Source organism: Lynx rufus, unplaced genomic scaffold (genome assembly GCF_022079265.1).
Source record: "Lynx rufus isolate CCGP_SWC_20201006 ecotype Redwood Valley unplaced genomic scaffold, mLynRuf1.p SCAF_3, whole genome shotgun sequence".
Classification (NCBI taxonomy): Eukaryota; Metazoa; Chordata; class Mammalia; order Carnivora; family Felidae; genus Lynx; species Lynx rufus.
The window spans coordinates 164,048,861-164,069,915 of NW_025814845.1; the positions used below are offsets into that span (position 1 = coordinate 164,048,861).

At 36.8% G+C, this 21,055-nt stretch overlaps 1 protein-coding gene across 1 annotated transcript in view; it reads left to right on the top strand.

The window, feature by feature from the left end:
* PSD3 (pleckstrin and Sec7 domain containing 3) overlaps positions 1-21,055 on the top strand; it is a 553,196-nt gene that overhangs the window by 169,001 nt on the left and 363,140 nt on the right. The window contains exons 7-8 of the mRNA XM_047092318.1: positions 19,843-20,037; positions 20,138-20,218. Coding sequence (XP_046948274.1) covers positions 19,843-20,037; positions 20,138-20,218 — 276 coding nt within the window. The remainder of the gene's footprint in view (positions 1-19,842; positions 20,038-20,137; positions 20,219-21,055) is intronic.

Sequence of the window (21,055 nt, forward strand, 5' to 3'; positions counted from 1 at the left end):
CAGAAGCTGAGAGGCACTGCAGGGCAGATAAGCACTTATGAGTGCACCAAGGAAGCACAGCAAAACCGTGGAATGGGACAGTAAAAACAAAATTTGTTTTATAAAACAATTTATAAAGAATTGAAGAGAGGGCAGAAAACATTAATAGTGATAAAAACTGGATATATCTAACCATAGAAAGTATTCATAAAGCCTCTTGTTCTTCAAAATATGGGAGAGTTAGAAAAGGAAGAGAGACCAGAGGAGAGTAGAATTGATCTAATGTTCTCAAGCTAGATGACATTACTGAGTACCTGGACCTGCAAAGGTGTGTGTGGGGTGTTTGATCAAGCTAAATTTGTTTTTACAGGTATACTTTCTTCTTCCTCTTCGAGAGAGAGAGAGAGAGAGAGAGAGAGGGAGAGAGGGTGAGCAGGGGAGGGGGCAGAGGGTGAGGGAGAGAGAGAATATTTTTTTAACATTTATTTGTTATTGAGAGAGAGAGAGAGAGAGAGAGAGCATGAGCATGGGAGAGACAAAGACAGGGGGAGACACAGAATCTGAAGCAAGCTCCAGGCTCTGAGCTGTCAGCACAGAGCCAGACGTGGGGCTTGAACTCACAAACCGTGAGATCATGACCTGAGCTGAAGTCAGACACTCAACTGACTGAGCCACCCAGGTGCCCCTAGAGAGGGAGAATCTTAAGTAGGCTCCACACTAAGTGCAGAGCCTGGCACAGGGCTTGATCCCACAACCCTGGGATTATGACCTGAGCCAAAATCAAGAATTGGACGCTCAACCGATTGAGCCACCCAGGCACCCCTACAAGTATACTCTTGAGTGGTTATAATGTTTAGTTTAGGGCTGGGATACTTATGTTTAGTAAACTAATAACTAATTTATCTCTAATGGTTATTACTCTCAAGTAAAGTACATTAAAAAGAAATTAAATTCTAAGTTGAGACCTCTAGCAGAGATCAATGTAAAAAAAATTCAACTTGAATTAGAATACATCTTTTTTTTAATGTTTATTTTTCATACAGACAGACACACACACACATCCATACACAGAGTGTGAATGGGGGAGGGGCAGAGAGAGGGAGACACAGAATCCGAAGGAGGCTCCAGGCTCTGAGCTATCAGCACAGAACCTGACACGGGGCTTGAACTTACAAACCATGAGATCATGACCTGAGTGAAGTCGGATGCTTAACTGACTGAGCCACCCAGGCACACCTAGGATACACCTAACTCCTACCCACTGCTTTCAAGATAGATTTTTTTTTTTTGACAGACAAATTAAAATTTATTGAGACAGACAGAAATGCACCTACTACAGTTTAAGCATTTACTATTAATCAAAGCATCATGTTCACATTCCAGATAAGTCTATGTGGAAAAGCATTCAGGATTTACTAGATTTTTCTACATCACTCTTTCATGTACAATAGGGACAACAAAGTGACACTCAGGATTTGGTGGACTCTCATTACAATGCTACACATTGAACAGGGACAAACATCAGTGACTTTGAGAGAAAGGTATATAAAAAGACCAAAACCACCCACTGTAGAAAGGGCTCCTAGATGTTACTGTACAATGTGGTCAAGGTAAAAAATGAAAACAAAAACAAATGTGAATTGCATTCTGGGAAAGTAGAGGGGCCGACCTGGACAGACATGTAGTCATTCATTGCTGGGCGTGGGGAAATGGGCATAAAGAAGGGGAAACTGAAAACAAAATCTCAGATTCAGTATTAAGGTATCCCCATGCCTAGAATATCTGTAAAAACAAACAAAAAAAAATCATTAATATGGCAGACAACTAACCATGGTGGAAGAAAATTCTGGGATTTAAGTTGGATGCTGAGGAAACAGTATTAAGTAAAAGAACCATTTATCCCAGACTGGTTTAGGTGTCTCTTGACCTGTGTGCTCAGCAGGAAACATGGATTCACAGGATTGGTTTAGGTACACCAACCCTTTTTAATTTAATTTTATTATTATTATTTTTAATGTTTATTTTTGAGAGAAAGAGAGAGAGAGACAGAATCCAAAGCAGGCTCCAGGTTCTGAGCTGTCAGCATAGAGCCTGACACGGGACTCAAACCCATGAACAATGAGATCAAGCTCTGAGTCCAAGTCCAATGCTTAACCAACTGAGCCACCCAGATGCGCCTAATTTTATTTTAAACTCCAGTATACTTAAGCTACAATGTTATGTTAGTTTCAGGTGTACAATATAGTGATTGAACAATTCCATATATCACTTGTTGCTTATCATGCCAAGCACACTCTTTAATCCCAATCACCTATTTCATTCCTCCCCCTGCTTACCTCCTCTTTGGTAACCATAAGTTTGTTAAAAGTCTGTTTCTTGGTTGGCCCCTCTCCCCCCGCCTTTTTTTTGTTACTTAAACTCCACATATGAGTTAAATCATATGGTATTTGTCTTTCTCTTACTTATTTCTCTTGGCATAATACTTTCTAGCTCCATTCATGCCATTGCAAATAGCAAGACCTCATTGCTTTTTATGGCTGACTAATATTCCATTGTATGTATATACATCTTCTTTATCCATTCATCAGTCAGTGGACACTTCCATAATTTGGCTATTGTAAATAATGCTGCTGTAAACATAAGGGTGCATTGTTTACATTTGAATTAGTGTTTTTGTATTTTGGGGGTAAATACCCAGTAGTGTGATTACTGGATTGTAGGGTAGTTCTGTTTTTAGCTCTTTGGATAACCTCTATAATGTTTTCCAGAGTGGCTGCACCAGTTGCATTCCCAACAGCAGTGCACCAGGGTTGCTTTCTCTCCACATCCTTGACAACACTTGTTCTTTTTGGTGTTGTTGATTTTAGCCATTCTGACAGGTGTGAAGTGATAGCTCATTATAATTTCGATTTGTATTTCCCTGATGATGAATGGGGTTGAGCGTCTTTTCATATGTCTGTTGGCCATCTGGATGTCTTCTTTGGAGAAATGTCTGTTCATGTCTTCTGCCCATTTTTAATTGGATTATTTGTTTTTTAAGTGTTACATTATACTATTTATTGGATATGTCAGTTGCAAATATCTTCTCTCAGTCTGTATGCTGTCTTTTGGTTTTGTTGATTATTTCCTTCACTGTGCAGAAGGTTTTCATTTTGATGTAATGTCAATAGTTTATTTTTACTTTCATTTCCCTTGTCTAAGGAGACATAATTTAGAAAAATGTTGCTATGGCCAATGTCAGAGAAATTACCGCCTGTGCTCTCATCTAGGATTTCTATGGTTTCAGGTTGCACATGTAGGTCTTTAATCCATTTTGAGTTTATTTGTGTATTGGTATAAAAAGTGGTCCAGCTTCATTCTTTCGTATGTAGCTGTCCAGTTTTCCCAACACCATTTGTTCAAGAGACTGTCTTTTCCTATTAGATGTTCTTTCCTGCTTTGTCAAAGATTAATTGACTATAGAGTTGTGATTTTATTTCTGGGTTTTCTATTCTGTTCCATTGAACTGTATGTCTGTTTTTGTGTCAGTATTTTTGTGATGACTACAATTTTGTAATATGACTTGAAGTCTGGAATTGTGATGCATTCAGCTTTACTTTTCTTTTTCAAGATTGCTTTGGCTTTTTGGGGTCTTTTGTGGCTCCTTACAAATTTTAGGATTGTTTGTTCCAGTTCTATGAAAAATGCTTTTGGTGTTTTGATAGAGATGCATTAAGTGTGGAGATTTTTAAATTTTTATTTATTTTTATTTTTTATTAAAAAATTTTGAAAGTTTATTCACTTTGAGGGAGTGCAAGAGGGGGGAGGGGCAGAGAGAGGAGAGAGAATCCGAACCAGGCTCTCTACCGCCAGCACAAAGCCTGATGTGGGCGTGAACTCACAACCCCTTAGATCATGACCCAAGCCAAAATCAGATGCTTAACTGAGCCACCCGGGCACCCCTATTTTATTTTTTTTAAGTTTATTTATTTTGAGAGAGAGTATGAGTGGAAGAGGGGCAGAGAAAGGGGGAGACAGAGAATCCTAAGCAGGCTCTGCACTAACAGTTTAACACATGAGATCATGATCTGAGCCAAAACCAAGAGTCAGACGCTTAACTGACTGAGTCACCCAGGTGTCCCTAAATGTGTAGATTTCTTTGGGTAATATAGACATTGTCACGGTATTTTTCTTTCAACCTATGAGCTTGGAATAATGTCTTTTCTTTGTGTTGTCTTAATTTCTTCCATCAATGTTTAAAGATTTTAGAGTACAGGTTTTTCATCTCTTTGGTTATGTTTATTCCTAGGTGTCTTATTATTTTTGGTACACTTGTAAATGAGATTGTTTTCTTTTTTTTAAGTTTTAATTTTAAGTTTATTTGTAAGTTATTTAAATTGTAGTTAGTTGGGATTGTTTTCATAATTTCTCTTTCTGCTACTTCATTATTGGTATATAGAAATGCAACAGATTTCTGCATGTTGATTTTGTACCTTCAGAATTTACTGAATTTGTTCATCAGTTCCAGCAGTTTATTGGTGGAGTCTTCTGGTTTTTCTGTATAGAGTATCATGTCATCTGAGAATAGTGAAAGTTTGACTTCTTCGTTGCCAATTTGGATGCCTTTTATTTCTTTTTGTTGTCTAATTTCTGAGGATAGGACTTCCAGTACTATTTTGAATAAAAGTGGTGATAGTGGACGTCTTTGTAATGTTCCTGACATTACGTGAAAAGTTCTCAGTTTTTCCACATTGAGTTTGATATTCACTGTGGGATTTTCATCGATGGCCTTTATCATGTTGAGTTATGTTCTCTCTAAACCTGCTTTGTTGAAGGTTATTATCATGAATGGATGTTGTACTTTGTCAGATGTTTTTTCTGTGTCTATTGAGATGGTCATATGGTTTTTATCCTTTTATTGATAGGTACAACAAATCTTGATATGACACTATTTAACAAACTGTTTACAATATTAAAGTTATAGTCATAATCCACTTGGTGTGGAGTATCTGTTGTCAATTGTGTTATCAGAATTCATACAGTCCCTCACTGGAAAATCCTAGACCACCTTCTGTTGCCCAATGAATATATACTAATACTAATTCAGTGCAGTAAAAATGTGGACAGAAGATACATTTTTGCTTAAAAATTATTTATTGCATGTGGAACATCTATTAACATAAATAATTAGAAGATGGTTTAAGATCCCACTAAAAGTAATTCAGTGCTTTTTCATTTTTATTAATTTATTTATTTATAGCCATCCAGCCTCTCCATTTGTTAATAATCATCTAATATTTTTACAGCACTTTGCAGTTTACATAAAGGTTTTTTTTTTGCCATTCAGCCTCTCCCTTTATTAACAATTATCTCTAATATTTTTTATAACACTTTGAAATTTAAATAAAGCTTTTCTTTTTTAAAAAAATATAATTTGTTGTCAAGTTAGCTAACATACAGTGTATACAGTGTGCTCTTGGCTTTGGAAGTAGATTCCCATGATTTATCGCTTACAAACAATACCCAGTTCTCATCCCAACGAGTACCCTCCTCAATGCCCATCACCCATTTCCCCCTCTCTCCCACCCCCTATCAACCCTCAGTTTATTCTCTGTATTTAAGAGTCTCTTACTGGTTTGTCTCCCTCTTGAAACTATTTTTTCCCCTACCCTCCCCCCATGGTCTTTTAAGTTTCTCAGATTCCACATATGAGTGAAAACATATATCTGTCTTTACCTGCCTGACTTATTTCACTTAGCATAATACCCTCCAGTTCCATCCACATTGTTGCAAATGGCAAGACTTCATTCTTTCTCACTGCCAAGTAATATTCCATTGTATATATAAACCACATCTTTTTTATCCATTCATCAATGATGGACATTTGGGCTCTTTCTGTAATTTGGCTATTGTTGATAGCACTGTTATAAACATTGGGGTACATGTGCCCCTATGAATCATCACTCCTGTATCCTTTGGATAAATTCCTAGTAGTGCTATTGCTGGGTCATAGGGTAATTCCATTTTTAATTTTTTGAGGAACCTCCGCACTGTTTTCCAGAGTGGCCGCACTTGTTTGCATTCCCACCAACAGTGCAAGAGGGTTCCCATTTCTCCACATCCTCGCCAACATTTGTTGTTTCCTGAGTTGTTAATTTTAGCCACTCTGGCATGAGGTGGTATCTCAATGTGGTTTTGATTTGTATTTCCCTGATGATGAGTGATGTTGAGGATCTTTTCATGTGTCTTTTGGCCATCTGGAGTCTTCTTTGGAAAAGTGTCCATTCATGTCTTCTGGCCATTTCTTCACCGGATTATTTGATTTTTGGGTGTTTAATTTGGTTAATTCTTTATAGATTTTGATACTAACCCTTTATCTGATATATCATTTGCAAATGTCTTCTCCCATTCCGTCAGTTGTCTTTTAGTTTTAGTCAGTGCTTCATATTTTTAAATTAGAATTGAGCCTTTTTCCCCCTCTGTGGTATGAAGGAGCAGAATATGGCACTTTAAAAACATTATTTTTTAATCATAACTTTTCCTCAATAATATAACCATAGTGATAGAAAACTGATTTTCAAGTATCAGGTAAAATTTTTAAAAATTACATAATTATGATTGAACTAACAATAAAGAATGTCTTGAGTTTTCAAATGATTATTCGGGAATTTTGCTTTTGAAATGGCTTATTTTGTTTAATAGATTGTATCATTGAATGGGCCTCTATAGAGGGAAGCACTAAGGAATAATATTATTATAAGCCTACACAAAATCAGTCACTATCATTAGTTTTCTTGTTATATGGAATTGTATGTGAGTAGTATTTGTCTGTTGTCTTTCTCTTTTTAGTTGGTAGTGATTTCAGAGAGAAAAAGCAAACATTTGCTAGTCCAAGTAAGTTTTGGCTTTCAAAAATTTGACATTCCCTTTTATAAATTTTCTTTGGAAGTATAGATTTTACCTCATTCTCTGTTATTGTAAATAATCTCCCTAAGGGTATTAAATTAAACTTTCTTGCTTATCATTGTATTGCATTAGGCAATAAGGATGCTAAATCCCAAGAGTGAGGTTACTGGGCCCTGGCAGTTTAGTTTTACATGTCTTTCTTTCTCGTATGTCACGTTACCAAGTAGTACCTCCTTCCTCCTCAGTCAAAGGAGGGTATGTTACGATGAGTTTATGATTTATTGATGTATGTATACATTCCTTTCTTTAGAGTGTTATTGCCTTCCTTTAAGTGAACATTTTTTAAGTTAGAGAATTTGAATGTGGAGAAACAAGAAGGGATGTAATATCTTGGCATGGGGGATAAGCTAGTGTTTTCTTGGTAGAGATATGAGTGTTTTGTCTAAATTCACACCATCCATCCAGTTTCCAGCAGAGTGTGCAGTGCATAATCACAGTCATTAAAGGATATGGTCAACTTCAGACTGTCTACTTATGGATTTTACAGGGATGTGGAATACAGTTGCTCCTCTTATTTCCTTTTGTCAGGATAGAGAGTGATATGGTGTCATTAGAGATTTTTAATGCCATATCATGGCAGTGAAGTAACATAGCCAAAAGCTGTATCTCATGAAAGATGTACACCTAGAATATACAGTGACATTTTAATAGCATTCTAGGAAAACAAGTTAGTCCATCTGTGAATGATTCACTCTTCTTTCTTGTCCACTGGAATTGGGATTCATGGATTCATTCACTGAAGCTTCTGTGCAAATACTGAACATGTAAATGTTTTTACATCATTTTTCTCCTTATTTATCAAGCTAGACATCTAGTAATAGTTGATTTGCACATGATTCACCTCAAGTTTTTATGATGTAGTTGTATTAAAATTGACTTGTTAATATTTCTGCAAAATTACATTCTCATTTGAGAGCTGACCCAGAAAAGCTGTAGTTTAATATGGAAAATCAAAACAAAGCAAAATCTCAAAAGGCATAAAGGCAAAAAGCAAAAAAAAAAAAAAAAAAAAAAAAAAAAGCAAAAAACAAACCAAAAAAACCCAACAAAATAAACCTGCACCATCTGGATCATTCCTCCAGAGGAGTTCAAGGCTCCAGAATAGTAAAGGTTTCAATTATTTATTGTAAATAAGCAAATTGGTAAATTTGATCAGTTTCTGTACCACTGCCTTGCATGTTGGGGCCCTTGTATGGAATACTGAATGCAGGACTGAGTGAAATGAATGAAGTTTAAAAAGTATCCTAAGGAGGCAGAACCTCTTGGTGACACTTATTACAGTTCTTCAGTTTTAGAAACTGAATTATGTTCTCCATGCTGAACAGAGAAATAGCCATTAGGAGTTTCTATAGTTAGATTTTGTTTATGGTTCTCTTATAAAGTTCCTGAAGTCATTTATAAGTAAAATGCAGTCCCATCTAGAGAGATGTATTCTATGTAAATGTCAAAAATTTGAGGCAGTTTTCTTTAGAGATGTCAAGGATTAATTTCTACTCAGAGCTAATGAACATTTATATACAATACAAATAGCAGTTTACATTTAATAAAATACTGCCTGATGTAATTATCTCATGTGATCATCCAAATAACTAAATAATAATCTTAAGGATGTAGGGAAAAGTAGTGATGCTCTGGTGATGGCAGCTAACATTTATGGTTTACTCTGTGCCAACCATGCATCTACTCATTTAATCTTCACAACACCTTGGGGAGTTGGTATTGTTAATCTCCATTTCATAGATGAAAAAACTGAGGCTCACAGAGAATCATGAGTTTACTATCAACTCTGGTGAGTGATAGAACCATTGTTTGAACCTCGGCCATCTAACTAACTGGAGATTTTGGCAAATACTTGCTTTTAGCATCTTCTAAATAAATAATTGTTACTGACTGGCAAACTAAGCACTTGCATGTAGAATCTCATTAATAAATGAAAGGAGACCTCTTAATTCTTTTGCTGTAGTGGAATTGTGCTCAAATGAATACACTGTTAGACATATTTCTTTGTTGGCACATTTCTGGGTTTTTTGGTCAGATCAGATATTACAGCCTTTCACCAGGTGACCCTATCCAAATTGATGGAGGTAACTGCTATGCCTGTATTGAGTTCCCACAGGTAATGGATGATTGCTGTGGCTACTAGATAGGTCTGCCTGGATGTCCTATAGACACCTTATATTACTGCATCTTCAAACCAAACTCAACGCTCTTTTCTCTTTCTGTCTCTTGTTTCTGCATGTGCATGTGTGTGTGCGCTCTTGCACACATTACCTCTTCTTCCTCTTGTATTTGTTATCTTGGTTGGTAGTCAACATATTCTGCTCAGGTTCTAAGTAGAGTTAGCCTTCTGCTCTCTGAACACAACTCCATACACATTCCAAATCACTATTATGTTCTTTCATTTTACTTTCTAAATCTCATTCAGAGCAGGTGTTTTTTAATATTTGTATGAATTATCTTTCAATTTCAGGTTCTTGTCTCTTAGCCAGAGTATTTTGATAACTTTCCTAGCTGGTCTCTCTGCCTTCAGTTTTGTCTCCCTACAGTTATTCCCCCATGTTACAAAGAAAATTGATCTGATCAAAATCCACATCTCTCCATTTCCCCTCTTCAGACCTATAGTGCTTTTTCATGGGTTCCAGTGGTGGCTAAAAATCCTGATATCACATCAGAATCATCTTGGAGCTTAAAAAGAAAATGCTAAGCCCCCCCTCAGGCCAACAGTCTGAAAATTCCCAGGTAGGGCCCAGGTACATGTCTTTTGTGAAAGTATTACATATGCCATATTCCCATATCTTCTTGGATATCTAATGGAGACCTCAAAGTTAATATGTCTAAAATGGAACTTCTTTCTCTTTTTTTAAAAATTTCATTTATTTTTTAAAATTTACATCCAAATTAGCATATAGTGCAACGATGATTTCAGGAGTAGATTCCTTAGTGCCCCTTACCCATTTAGCCCATCCCCCCCTCCTACAACCCCTCCAGTAACCCTCAGTTTGTTCTCCATATTTATGAGTCTCTTCTGTTTTGTTCCCCTCCCTGTTTTTATATTATTTTTGTTTCCCTTCCCTAATGTGGAACTTCTTTCTCTTAAACCTGTGCCAACTTTGGTCTTCCCTATGTTAATTGATGGCACCTCCACCCTTCAATTTGCTCACACTTCCCATGACCACCTTATGAATAAAAATGGGTGCTTGGGTGGCTCAGTCTATCATCCACCTCTTGATTTCAGCTCAGGTCATGATATCACAGTTTGTGAGTTGGAGCCCCATGTCTGGCTCCTCGCTGACAGCACACAGCATGCTTGGGATTCTCTCTCTCTCTCTCTCTCTCTCTCTCTCTCTCTCTCTCTCTGCCATCCTTCTCCCCTCTCTCTCAAAATAAATAAATAAACTTAAATATATCTATATCAATATCTATATCTATATCTATATATCTGTATCTGTATCTGTATCTATCTGTATCTATATCTATATCTATTATCTACCCCTTTCCTCAAACTAAGATTTTTCATCTCTCTTTCTTTGTTCTATTATTTTTCCATAGCAATTATTACCTTCTAACATACTATATATATATATATATATATATATATATGTAATTTTTTTCATTTATTATGTTTGTTTATTTTTATCTCCCCTGGGGTTTTCTACCATATTTGTTGAATCAGCAAAAACGAACCAGAAAATGCCTAACAGTAGCAAAATTATAGTAGTAAAGGATATAAAGTACTTGGGTACTGGAGTACTATTGTTCGTGTCCAGGTCTGTGCCTCAGTTTCCATCTGTAAAATGGGTGTACTACTGCCTACTTTATAAGGTTATTGAGGATTAGAGATGGTTTCTAGGATTACTAGACAGTTTCTAGTAAGCACTTATCTCAGTGGCTGGCACAAAGTAAGTGCTTAATCACTGTTAGATGCTGCAAGGTGAGTGTGTATCATGGAGGTGTTGTAGCTGTTCTGAATAATTTCTCATTTACATTTCCTCCAAGATTAGATCATGTGCTACCTCTGCAGTGCCTGAAAAATAAATGTCCTGCATGATGATGGCCAAGAAGAATTCCTTTCCTTTCCTTTCCTTTCCTTTCCTTTCCTTTCCTTTCCTTTTTTTAACATTTATTTTTGAGAGACAGAGAGAGACAGAACACGAGCAGGGGAGGAGCAGAGAGAGAGACACAGAATCCAAAGCAGGCTCCAGTCTCCAAGCTGTCAGCACAGAGCCTGATGCAGGGCTGGAACCCAGAAACTGTGAGATCAAGACCTAAGCTGAAGTCGGATGCTCAACTGACTGAGCCATGCAGGCACCCCTCCTTTTCTTTCTTAAAGGCAATTTAGACTTCAGGATTTTATGTGTACCTTGCTTATGACTTACTTAGAACTCTTTTTGACTGACGTTCATTCTGGCCAGGAAAGCTCTGCATTTGTACCAGCTTTCCTGAGTTTGTTGGTTCCAGGCCTTTGCCATCTGTATTTTCAGCCTGAAGAATGGTGCCAGGGTCGTATTGCTCCCTCTGGCCTTTTCATTCTGCTTGCTACTGGAGTCATTTCTTTCCTCTCTTTGGGATTCTTCTGACTGGCCTTTACCCAGCTTATATAGTATAAAATTTGAACTAGGTGGCTGTTTGTTGTTGTTTTCTATGCACAATTCCCTAGGTATACTTTATAAATGGAGGCAGGAAATGCTTTGACACCTTAGCCTAGTTTAGTTTTTTAATCCTAGTTATATTCAATAAAAGTTTAAAGAATTTTTAAAAATTTAAATTCAAAGTAAATATGAAATCAGGCAACATAACTGGTACCCTCTGCTGACATCAGTGCCTCTAGAACATTTCAGGATTAGTCATAATGAGTTAGAAAGTTAGTGCTACATGTCATTGATAGTATAGCATAGAGGATAGTGGGGGCAGTGGGCACCGGTAGTTGCTCAATTCTTGGATCCCTCTAACAGATGGCTATTGAATAACTTCAGCCTATTCTTGTGATGGGATACAAAGTGAAATTCAAGATTGTAGTAGGTGAGAGAGATGGGACTTTTAAAAGCAGAGCTAGAATAAAGGTAATTTATCAGGCTGAGACTGCGGCAGGGGTGAGTTGGAGTAGGATTCTTGAAAAAGTTATTTCACCTGGGCTCTTGTAGAATCAGTAAGAATTTGCAGAATGGGGCACCCCAGAATTTTAGGGTAGGATAACAAGAAGGCACAGCTAATATTCCTGTGTGGCCCAAGCATGAAGAAAATGGTAGATCATAAATCTAAATAAGCAGTTGGGGGTCAGCTTGTGAGTGTTCTTATCTTGTTATGGAACCAGGCTGGATTGCTGGCAGAAAAATCAAGCAGCACTTGGAGATCTTGGTGAATCAGAGTTTTATTTTACACCAGCAGGCTCAGAGGAGATCCCTCTCCAGAGGTCTAAGTCCCGAACACAAAAATGGGGGACAATTTATCGTTTGTTACTTCCGCATTATGCATTAGTAGTAATTTGGCACACAGGGCAAACAGGGTAGGAAGAAGAACCTGGAAGAGGAGTCTCTAAGCTAGAGACTATAGCTTATGTTAGTCCCGTCAACCATCTTATGGTGCATAACTTTACTTATTTTCCCAACAATCTGACATGCTACAGAATATAGATTTTTATCTTGTGTAGGATTTTTATAAAGGAGACATATTATTACAGCTTTGGTGGCAGTATGCAGGCTGGTAAAGTATGCAGAGAAAAGAGGGTTTTCCTTTTGCATTTAGATTAGAGAAGATCAGTAGATCATAGGCAACTGAGAGAAGGTCTTGATGAAACTGTAGAACAATAGTAAGAATAAAAATTAAATCACATAAGTAAGTCAAAATATTCTCATAAGGAATCTGATTGTGAAACACACTACCAGTTGACAGAGAACACCATTATTGGAAGTCTTCAAATAATTTTAGAACAAACATTTTAGAAGATAACATTACTAGGTAAATCTAGGTAAAATATAGGATGGCCAGTTAAATTTGAATTTCAGATAAACATTCAATGATTTTTTTAGGTCCCCTGTGATGTCCCTATATGTCCCATGCAGTATTTGAGATACACTAAAAAACTATTTTTTTGTTTTATGAAAATCAGATTTAAGTGGGTTTTTTTTTTTTTTTTTTTTTTTTTAGGAAATGTGGCAATCATAGTATGATAAAAAGGTTATGAGAATGCCTGGTGATCAGACTCAATGATCTGATCATTCTTTTGATGATACCACATTTGTTTGGAGGTATGAGGTACAAGCCCCAGTGAAGCATTTTCTAGAACACAGTGAGAACCTTTGAGGAAGTTTTTTCTACATTTAAGTGACTATTAGGGATTTCACCTTATGAGATTATAAAGTTACTTGATCAAGAAGAAAAAAGAAGCTAGCAAGAAAAGGAAAATTCAAACTACTGAAAGCATCTAATATTCAACAGACTAGATGGACAATGTCTTCTTTATTCTAGGAAAAAAAATGGGGTGTTATTCCTGCTGAGAGGCATCATCCAGTTTGCTTTATCAAGTATGAACAAGGCTGGGCTGCCATTGTTGTTTCTGCTCTTGATATACAGTGGCCCCTGTGTTCTGGTTCCTGTTTTTATTGGGGTTGTAAAATCATTACACAAACCCCAACAGCAAGCACTCTGCCAAGAAGATGAGGTCATAATAATATGACCTCATAGGGAGCTAGTTCCTTAGAAGCCCTAGTGGACCAGCAGACACTGGAATTGTGGAGCAAAGAGTGCTGGGAAGGGGCTTATAAGATTAAGTATGGCCCAGGCATGCTAGGCTCTGGGATGGGTTCTTTTTGGTGTCTGTCTGATTGCTGGTGAGTATGTATTGCCATTGTATTGCTAGGCTTCTGACTTAAAAGAAACAGTCTCTGTTCTTGTTCAAATAATCTCATAAATTGTGAAATGGGGCAGAATGAAACCACCTAGGAATGGAGGTATTTATCTTCACTTTATTCCTCATTTCTTTTTTACTAAAGGTTTTTTCAAGAAGATCCAGAAAAGTCTGATTTGTACAGATTTGAAAATTACCTCCTTTTGTGAATGTGGGGAAAATGAGGTGAAATAGACTGGGACAGGCAAGAGAGCAGAAAGAGGAAGCAAACATGAGGAATGAAAAATAAGAAATAGGAATGACTTTGACCACTACATTTTAAAAAATATATGTTCATTGGGATAAGTCTCTTATATCTGAAGAAAATCTTTGTAGTACTGTACATGTAGTATAATTATACTCTTTACATAGAGTGATTAAATATATGCCATGAATTTGTCATGGAAAAGAATAAGTAGCAGTTTAATTGAAAAGAAAATTCTTTGACACTTGTTTCTTTTTTTCACGCGATAGCTAATATATAGAGTAAGAATGCATGAGAACACAACTCCAGGGATTTTCTTTTATAATTATAAAAAAATTACTTGATTGAAACTAAAACAGTTCTTAGAATAAATATTTTACATTTCTACCACTTATGTGGGAAAACACAAAATGTAAGTTGCCCTTTAAAAGAATTTTCTAATATGAGTTTACTGATTATAGGTTTGCTGTATATAATTAAACATTCAGCTTTCTGATAGGATAAATTTTATAAAAGTGGGTGGTAACTCTGTAGAGGAAGGTTTAGGATGAAAAAATACTTAAATGTACTTGCATGAGGATTTCATCATAATGTAGCAGTTTATTTTAATTGGCATCTACTTCTGTTGGAAAACTGTTTAAGGTGGCTAATTGTTTAAAGAAGCATTATCAAACATCTTAGTTTGCCTAGAGCAATTCCAGTTTGTGTGTTGTCCTGGCATTGACTGTGGCTTAACATTTTAGTTTGACTTTAAAAAATGAAGTCAGTCTGGGTTTGATAAGCTTCCGCTTGGTACTTGTAGCTTCTCTGCAGTTTCCTCTGGAATGTGTGAAGTTGAAATGTGCATTGAACAGAATTTTTGATGAGTTTTTGGGGTGATGGTGGGGTTTGTGGGGTTCATAACTGATGGCCAAGAAAGAATTCTTGAAGACGTCTTTGGTGCAAAAAAGGTAATTTAATTAAAGTAAGGGACAGGACCCCTGGGCAGGAAGAGCTTCCAGGGACCATGAGGACAGACTGGTTATATACTTGGGAGTTGAGGGAAGGTAAAAATCAAGTGGAAGTTTCCAAGAGCTTTTCATATTAAAGAAGCCTCACAGGGTACTGGAGGCCTCGCTATTGGCAAGCTAAGGTTGTTTTTCCCTCAACAAAGCATTAACAATAAGACGTTGGGAGCTCCTGGAGAAATGTTTTACTCTGCTAGCCTCAAGTAGTTGTCTGGGCTTCAGGTTATAAGGAAATTTAATTTTATCTGCCATTTCCTTCTGCCTTTGTTTCCCACATCACTATGGAGAGGTGATGTTGGGGCTCTAGGAAACTGAGTGAATCTATAGGTTTCTGGAGATTAGGCTGTTGATAAGACTGACTTTTTCTTGTAATTTACTAAGATATTTGTAAATTGATGGAGACCCATGTCCTGCATGACTGTTATCTCTATCAGTTAACCATTTACTTTTCCCCTTTTCCTTTGTTCTTGGGCAGCCAGGAGTGCCTAAGGAATGGTAAACATACCCCACCTGGGAGTAGGGAGTATTTGGGCCTGTCAGTTTGCCTTATGCTCCCTCATCATTTTCACATAGTTGAGTCTAAAAGACAAAGTGGGATAACCTCTCTCTTTATCCCTCCCCATATCACTGACTTTCAAGGACAGCATGTGGAAGACTTGCTGATAAGGGAGCTTGGAGAGGAGTTGCAAGGGGCATTCAATTCCCTCAGGTCTGTCAGTGGTTAGGGAGGTCTGGGACTGCACAGCCCTTAGGAGCTACTTGGTGTGCACTGGCTGGAACTGCCTTTGAGTGATAGTGAACATGAATCTGCGAGGCTGCCACTTAGCTAGTTGGTAGTAGGAAATGGGATATTGTAAGTTAGGTAGAATAAGTGACAAAAATAGAGATTGAGCAATTTTGCTTAAAAATCTATTCATTTTTGCTATAATGATTTTTGTCATTTATTGTATGCTGTAAGTTTACAACTAATTTTTTATTGGCAATGACTCAAACTTCGTAACAATTATAATTACATATTTAATGATTTTATTATCCCTGTTCCTTCTTCAGAGTGTCCTGATTTAGACAATAAATGGTTACTTATAATTCAGGCTAAGTTAAAGAACTATGGGATAGAGCAAAAACACACAAAATTAGGCCTGTGAGCCTGTTCAGCCTAGCCTAGAATGGCTTTTAAGTTTTGAAAGGTTGAAGAAAAAAAAGAAAAAAACAACAAAAAGAAAGAAGCATATATAACAGAGACGTTATGAGGCCTTGTCTGAAATATTTACTGTCTGGTTCATTACAGACAGTGTCAGGTTTAGGGTCTGTGGTAAGTACATTGGAAGGCTACGTAAGCATAGTTGTTTATCATGAACACATCTTTGCCTATTTTCCAAGTTAAAGTGAGGATTTGGAAGTTACTATATTCTTGTTGGTTTAGTGTTACAAATGCATTATGTAGCATTCTATAGCCAGGTTCTAATTTGTGACCCCTTTCTAGAGCAGAGGTTCTTACAGTGTGGTCAGTGGGGCTTATTGTGACTCTTTCAGGAGGTTAATGAGGTCAAAGCTATTTTATAATAGGAGTACAGCATTATTTTCCTTTTTCACTGTATTGATATTTACACTGATGGTACGAAAACAATGGAGGGGGCTTTAGCACAAATCAAGGTGTAGCAGTGAGTCACACACAGAGAGTCGGGACACCCAGGCTTTTCTTTCTAGGAAGCAGCTTTATTGATGCCAGCACTGGCTCGATGGGCTAAGACCCAAAAGGCTGAGCCCCAAATGCAGTGGGGGGTTGCTTTTTGTACAAGTTTTGCTCCTTTCTTTCCCATATATGGTAAAATACAGTCTGCATGGGCGGTCTATGTTACAGAGTCTTGAGGAATGTCACCCACACACACACATAGCCAGGTTGCCTTTCCTAGTCTTGAGGTTTTCACCACATTCCTTAGGGAGGGCCTCTAACACAAAGGTAGTGGCACCAAACTTTCCAAGTTGTTATTATATTCTTCATTACCATGTACTCAAAGAAACAAAACTCACCTGAAAATTCCTTTATAAAGCAGTACAAAATAATTACATTTTAACCTTTTTGTACATAACTTTTTTGTTTGTTTCAAGTTTTTATTTAAATTCTAGTTAACACATAGTGTAGTAATGGTTTCAGGAGTAGAACTTAGTGATTGATCACTTACATGTAACACCCAGTGCTCATCACAAGTGCCCTCCTTAATCGCCATCACCTAAGGCCATCCCCCTATCTGCCTCCCTTACAGCAACCCTCAGTTTGTTCTCTATAGTTAAGAATTTGTTTTTTGGTTTGCCTCCCTCTCTTTTTTTTCTTTTATGTTCATCTATTTTGTTTCTTAAATTCCACATATGAGTGAAATCTTACGGGATTTGTCTTTCTCAGACTGACTTATTTCACTTTAGCATAATACACTCCATCCATACCATTGCATACAGCAAGGTTTCATTCTTTTTGATGGCTGAGTAATATTCCACTCTATATACATACCACATCTTATTTATCCATTCATCAGTCAATGGACATTTGGGCTCGTTCCATAATTGGGCTGTTGATAATGTTGCTATAAACATTGGATGCATGTGACCTATCAAATCAGTATTTTTTTTATCCTTTGGGTAAGTACCTAGTAGTGCAATTGATGGGTTGTAGTGTAGTTCTATTTTTTCCAGAGTGGCTGCTCGAATTTGCATTCCCACCAACAGTACAAGAGGGTTCCCCTTGCCCCATATCTTTGTCAACATCTGTTGTTTCCTGTGCTGTTAATTTTAGCCATTCCTTTTTATTTTCACATGTGATGAAATGGAAAATATGCATAAAGCACTTCTTCTCCTGATGGTTTTCCTTCGGACAGCCTTACATGTAATTAAGTTGTGAGTTACAAACTAGTTGCTTTTTGTGAAATGCCAGTTTTCCTTCAAAGTGTAACTGAAAAACTATGATTATTGGCAGACATTTTCTCAAAAATTGATAGAGTGAGTCTATTAATACTTTAAGAAAACTACTGACTATATTTGTTGCCAACAGTACAATTTGAGCTTTCAGTCAAAAATTAGAATTTTGGAATATTTCTGTCTGCCACCAAAACTTTGATATCTTTTCAATACTTGAAGACTTCTCTGAAGATAATCATGGCGTTTAATAAATGTAACTTTTAAAAGTATTATGGGGGCGCCTGGGTGGCGCAGTCGGTTAAGCGTCCGACTTCAGCCAGGTCACGATCTCGCGATCCGTGAGTTCGAGCCCCGCGTCAGGCTCTGGGCGGATGGCTCGGAGCCTGGAGCCTGTTTCCGATTCTGTGTCTCCCTCTCTCTCTGCCCCTCCCCCGTTCATGCTCTGTCTCTCTCTGTCCCAAAAATAAATAAAAACGTTGAAAAAAAAATTTTTAAAAAAATAAATAAAAGTATTATATAGTGAAATGTGTAACATATTTTGCAAATGACCAATGTATGATGCAGAATCATGCCTGGGTAAAAGATCCATTTAAAGTGTAAGACAGGGGCACCTGGCTGGCTCAGTCACTGGAGCATGTGACTTTTGATCTTGGAGTCATGAGTTTGAGCCCCATGTTGAGTGTAGAGATTACTTAAAAATAAAATCTTAAGAAAAAGTAAAGTGTAAGACAAATTTTAATGTGAGTACAAAAGGTTAATTGATACTTTATTGCAACTAACATTTAAGAAACTATCCCTTGTTTTTTTTTTTGGTGTCCTATAAAAAAAAAGAATATAATTATCTGTAAAAGATTAAAATACTTCTTATTTTTCTAACTAATAAGCTGGATTTTCTTTCTTTTTTTTAAGGTTTATTTATTTATTTTGAGAGAGAGTCAGCATGAGAGAGCAGGGGAGGGGCAGAGAGAGAGAGAGGGAGAGGGAGAGAGAGAGAGAATCTCAAGAATCACTGCCAGCACAGAGCCCAGTGCAGGGCTTAATATCATGAACCAGGAGATCATGACCTAAGCCAAAATCCAGAGTTGGATGCTTAACCAACTGAGCCACCCAGGTATCCCTGGATTTTCTTAATATATTTCAACCAAAACAATATTATTGTTTACAAATTAAATATAGAAGTGGCAGTGAGAATCCAGCTGTCTTCTAGTAAGCCAACTATGAAAGAAATATGTAAAAAATGGAAATAATTATTGCTTTTCTCATTAAATTTAATGTTATTATTTTGGAAAATTATTTTTAATAAAATATTTATATCATTGAAATGGGTTTATTATTTTTTTTACTTTTTTTTAATGTTTATTTATTTTGACAGAGAGAGAGAGAGAGAGCGAGCATGAGTGGGGGAGGGGCAGAGAGCGAGGCAGACACAGAATCCGAAGCAGGCTCCAGGCTCTGAGCTGCCAGCACAGAGCCCGATGTGGGGCTCGAACTCACAGACCATGAGATCATGACCTGAGTCGAAGTCAGATGCTCAACCGACTGAGCCACCCAGGCATGCCATGAAATGGGTTTATTATTTTTAAGTGAATTAATATTTGAAAATTTTCTTTTTAAATTACTTATACAGTGAATATCACTAGATACAACTCACAGAAACATGAAGGTAACTAGAGTCCTCTGTATTTTTAAAAATGTAAAGGTCCTAACTGCTCATAAGGGGTTTAAGCAATCACTTCTTCAGTACATTGAAATATATTGCTGTAAATAGTTTTATGAATAATTAAGCCTAAAACTATCCCATTTAAAAGTTTTTCATTTATTGCTACAATATGATAATTTCATCAGCTGTTTTCCTTTTTTTGTCACATAAGAAAAATCTTTTTAATTTTTTTCTTCTTTATCAATTCTCACAGCAATGCTGGGGTAAAAACAGCACTACTAAAGACTCATTCTGAGATGGGGAGCACTGAAATTCTGGAAAAGGAGACCTCAGAAAGTCTCAGTAATGGTACCAGCAGCAACATAGAAGCAGCCAAAAGGTTGGCCAAACGCCTTTATCAACTAGACAGATTCAAAAGATCGGATGTCGCAAAGCACCTAGGCAAGAAGTACGTTCTGTACCAAGGCTGGTGTCTGAATGTGTCCGTGTGTGTTGTCTTGTTTAATAGCTTCAACTTTAATAACAGAGTCTATCCTGTTTTCTTATAGCAATGAATTTAGCAAACTAGTTGCAGAAGAATATCTGAAGTTTTTTGATTTTACAGGAATGACACTGGATCAGTCTCTCAGGTATGATTAAATATCACTTCTGTTCTTTTTTGCCTCCAAAAATTAATTCTGACAAGAGAAGTAATGCTGAAGCTAAAGTGTGATTTTTAATTTTTTTTAAAACCCATAGTGACTTTGTAATCTTAGCTCAGATTATTCTATAGTTATTAAACATAGCAGAAAGAAAAATATATTGTTTTTATGAAATCATATATGAACTCATATTTTGCATCTAGCAGATGATGTGGTAAAGAATAGTGACAAAGTAAGTCTCGAGGAGGAGTAGAATCTGTGAGAACTTGGTTTTTGAATGATCAATTTAAAAAAAGGCAGTTTTACAGGCTGTAGAATTATACATTTTTTTCCCTAAGCATTTGTTTACAATAGCCAAGTAGCCTTTTAAGGTGATACTTTGGTATTAACTCATGAATGGAATAAAAACGACTATCCACATAATAATCAGAAAATATCTGCAAAACTGTTTCAGCACTTTTTGCTGATCCATTCAAAATAGTGTCATAAACACACTGATCCTCACTTTTCACACCACTATTGTATTGTAAATTTCTAAGAGCCACTGCTAAAAGTAAAACTTAGTCAGCATTTACCCTTATAAACTTTTTAACATGTCAGAGGTTGGAGGAATTCTGAGATCATCTGTGTAACCCTCTAGTTTTATAAATCAGGAAACTGTGCCTTGGGAGGTGAAGTGAGGATGTTTGGATTAGAATGCACAACAATGACTTATTCTGTGGCACTTTGCATGAATCAATGGCACTCATAGGTTTTTCCACTGAAAACAAATAAGGGCAGAGGAAAGATCTATATTTATGCTTTACTTTCTGATGTGGTTTATAA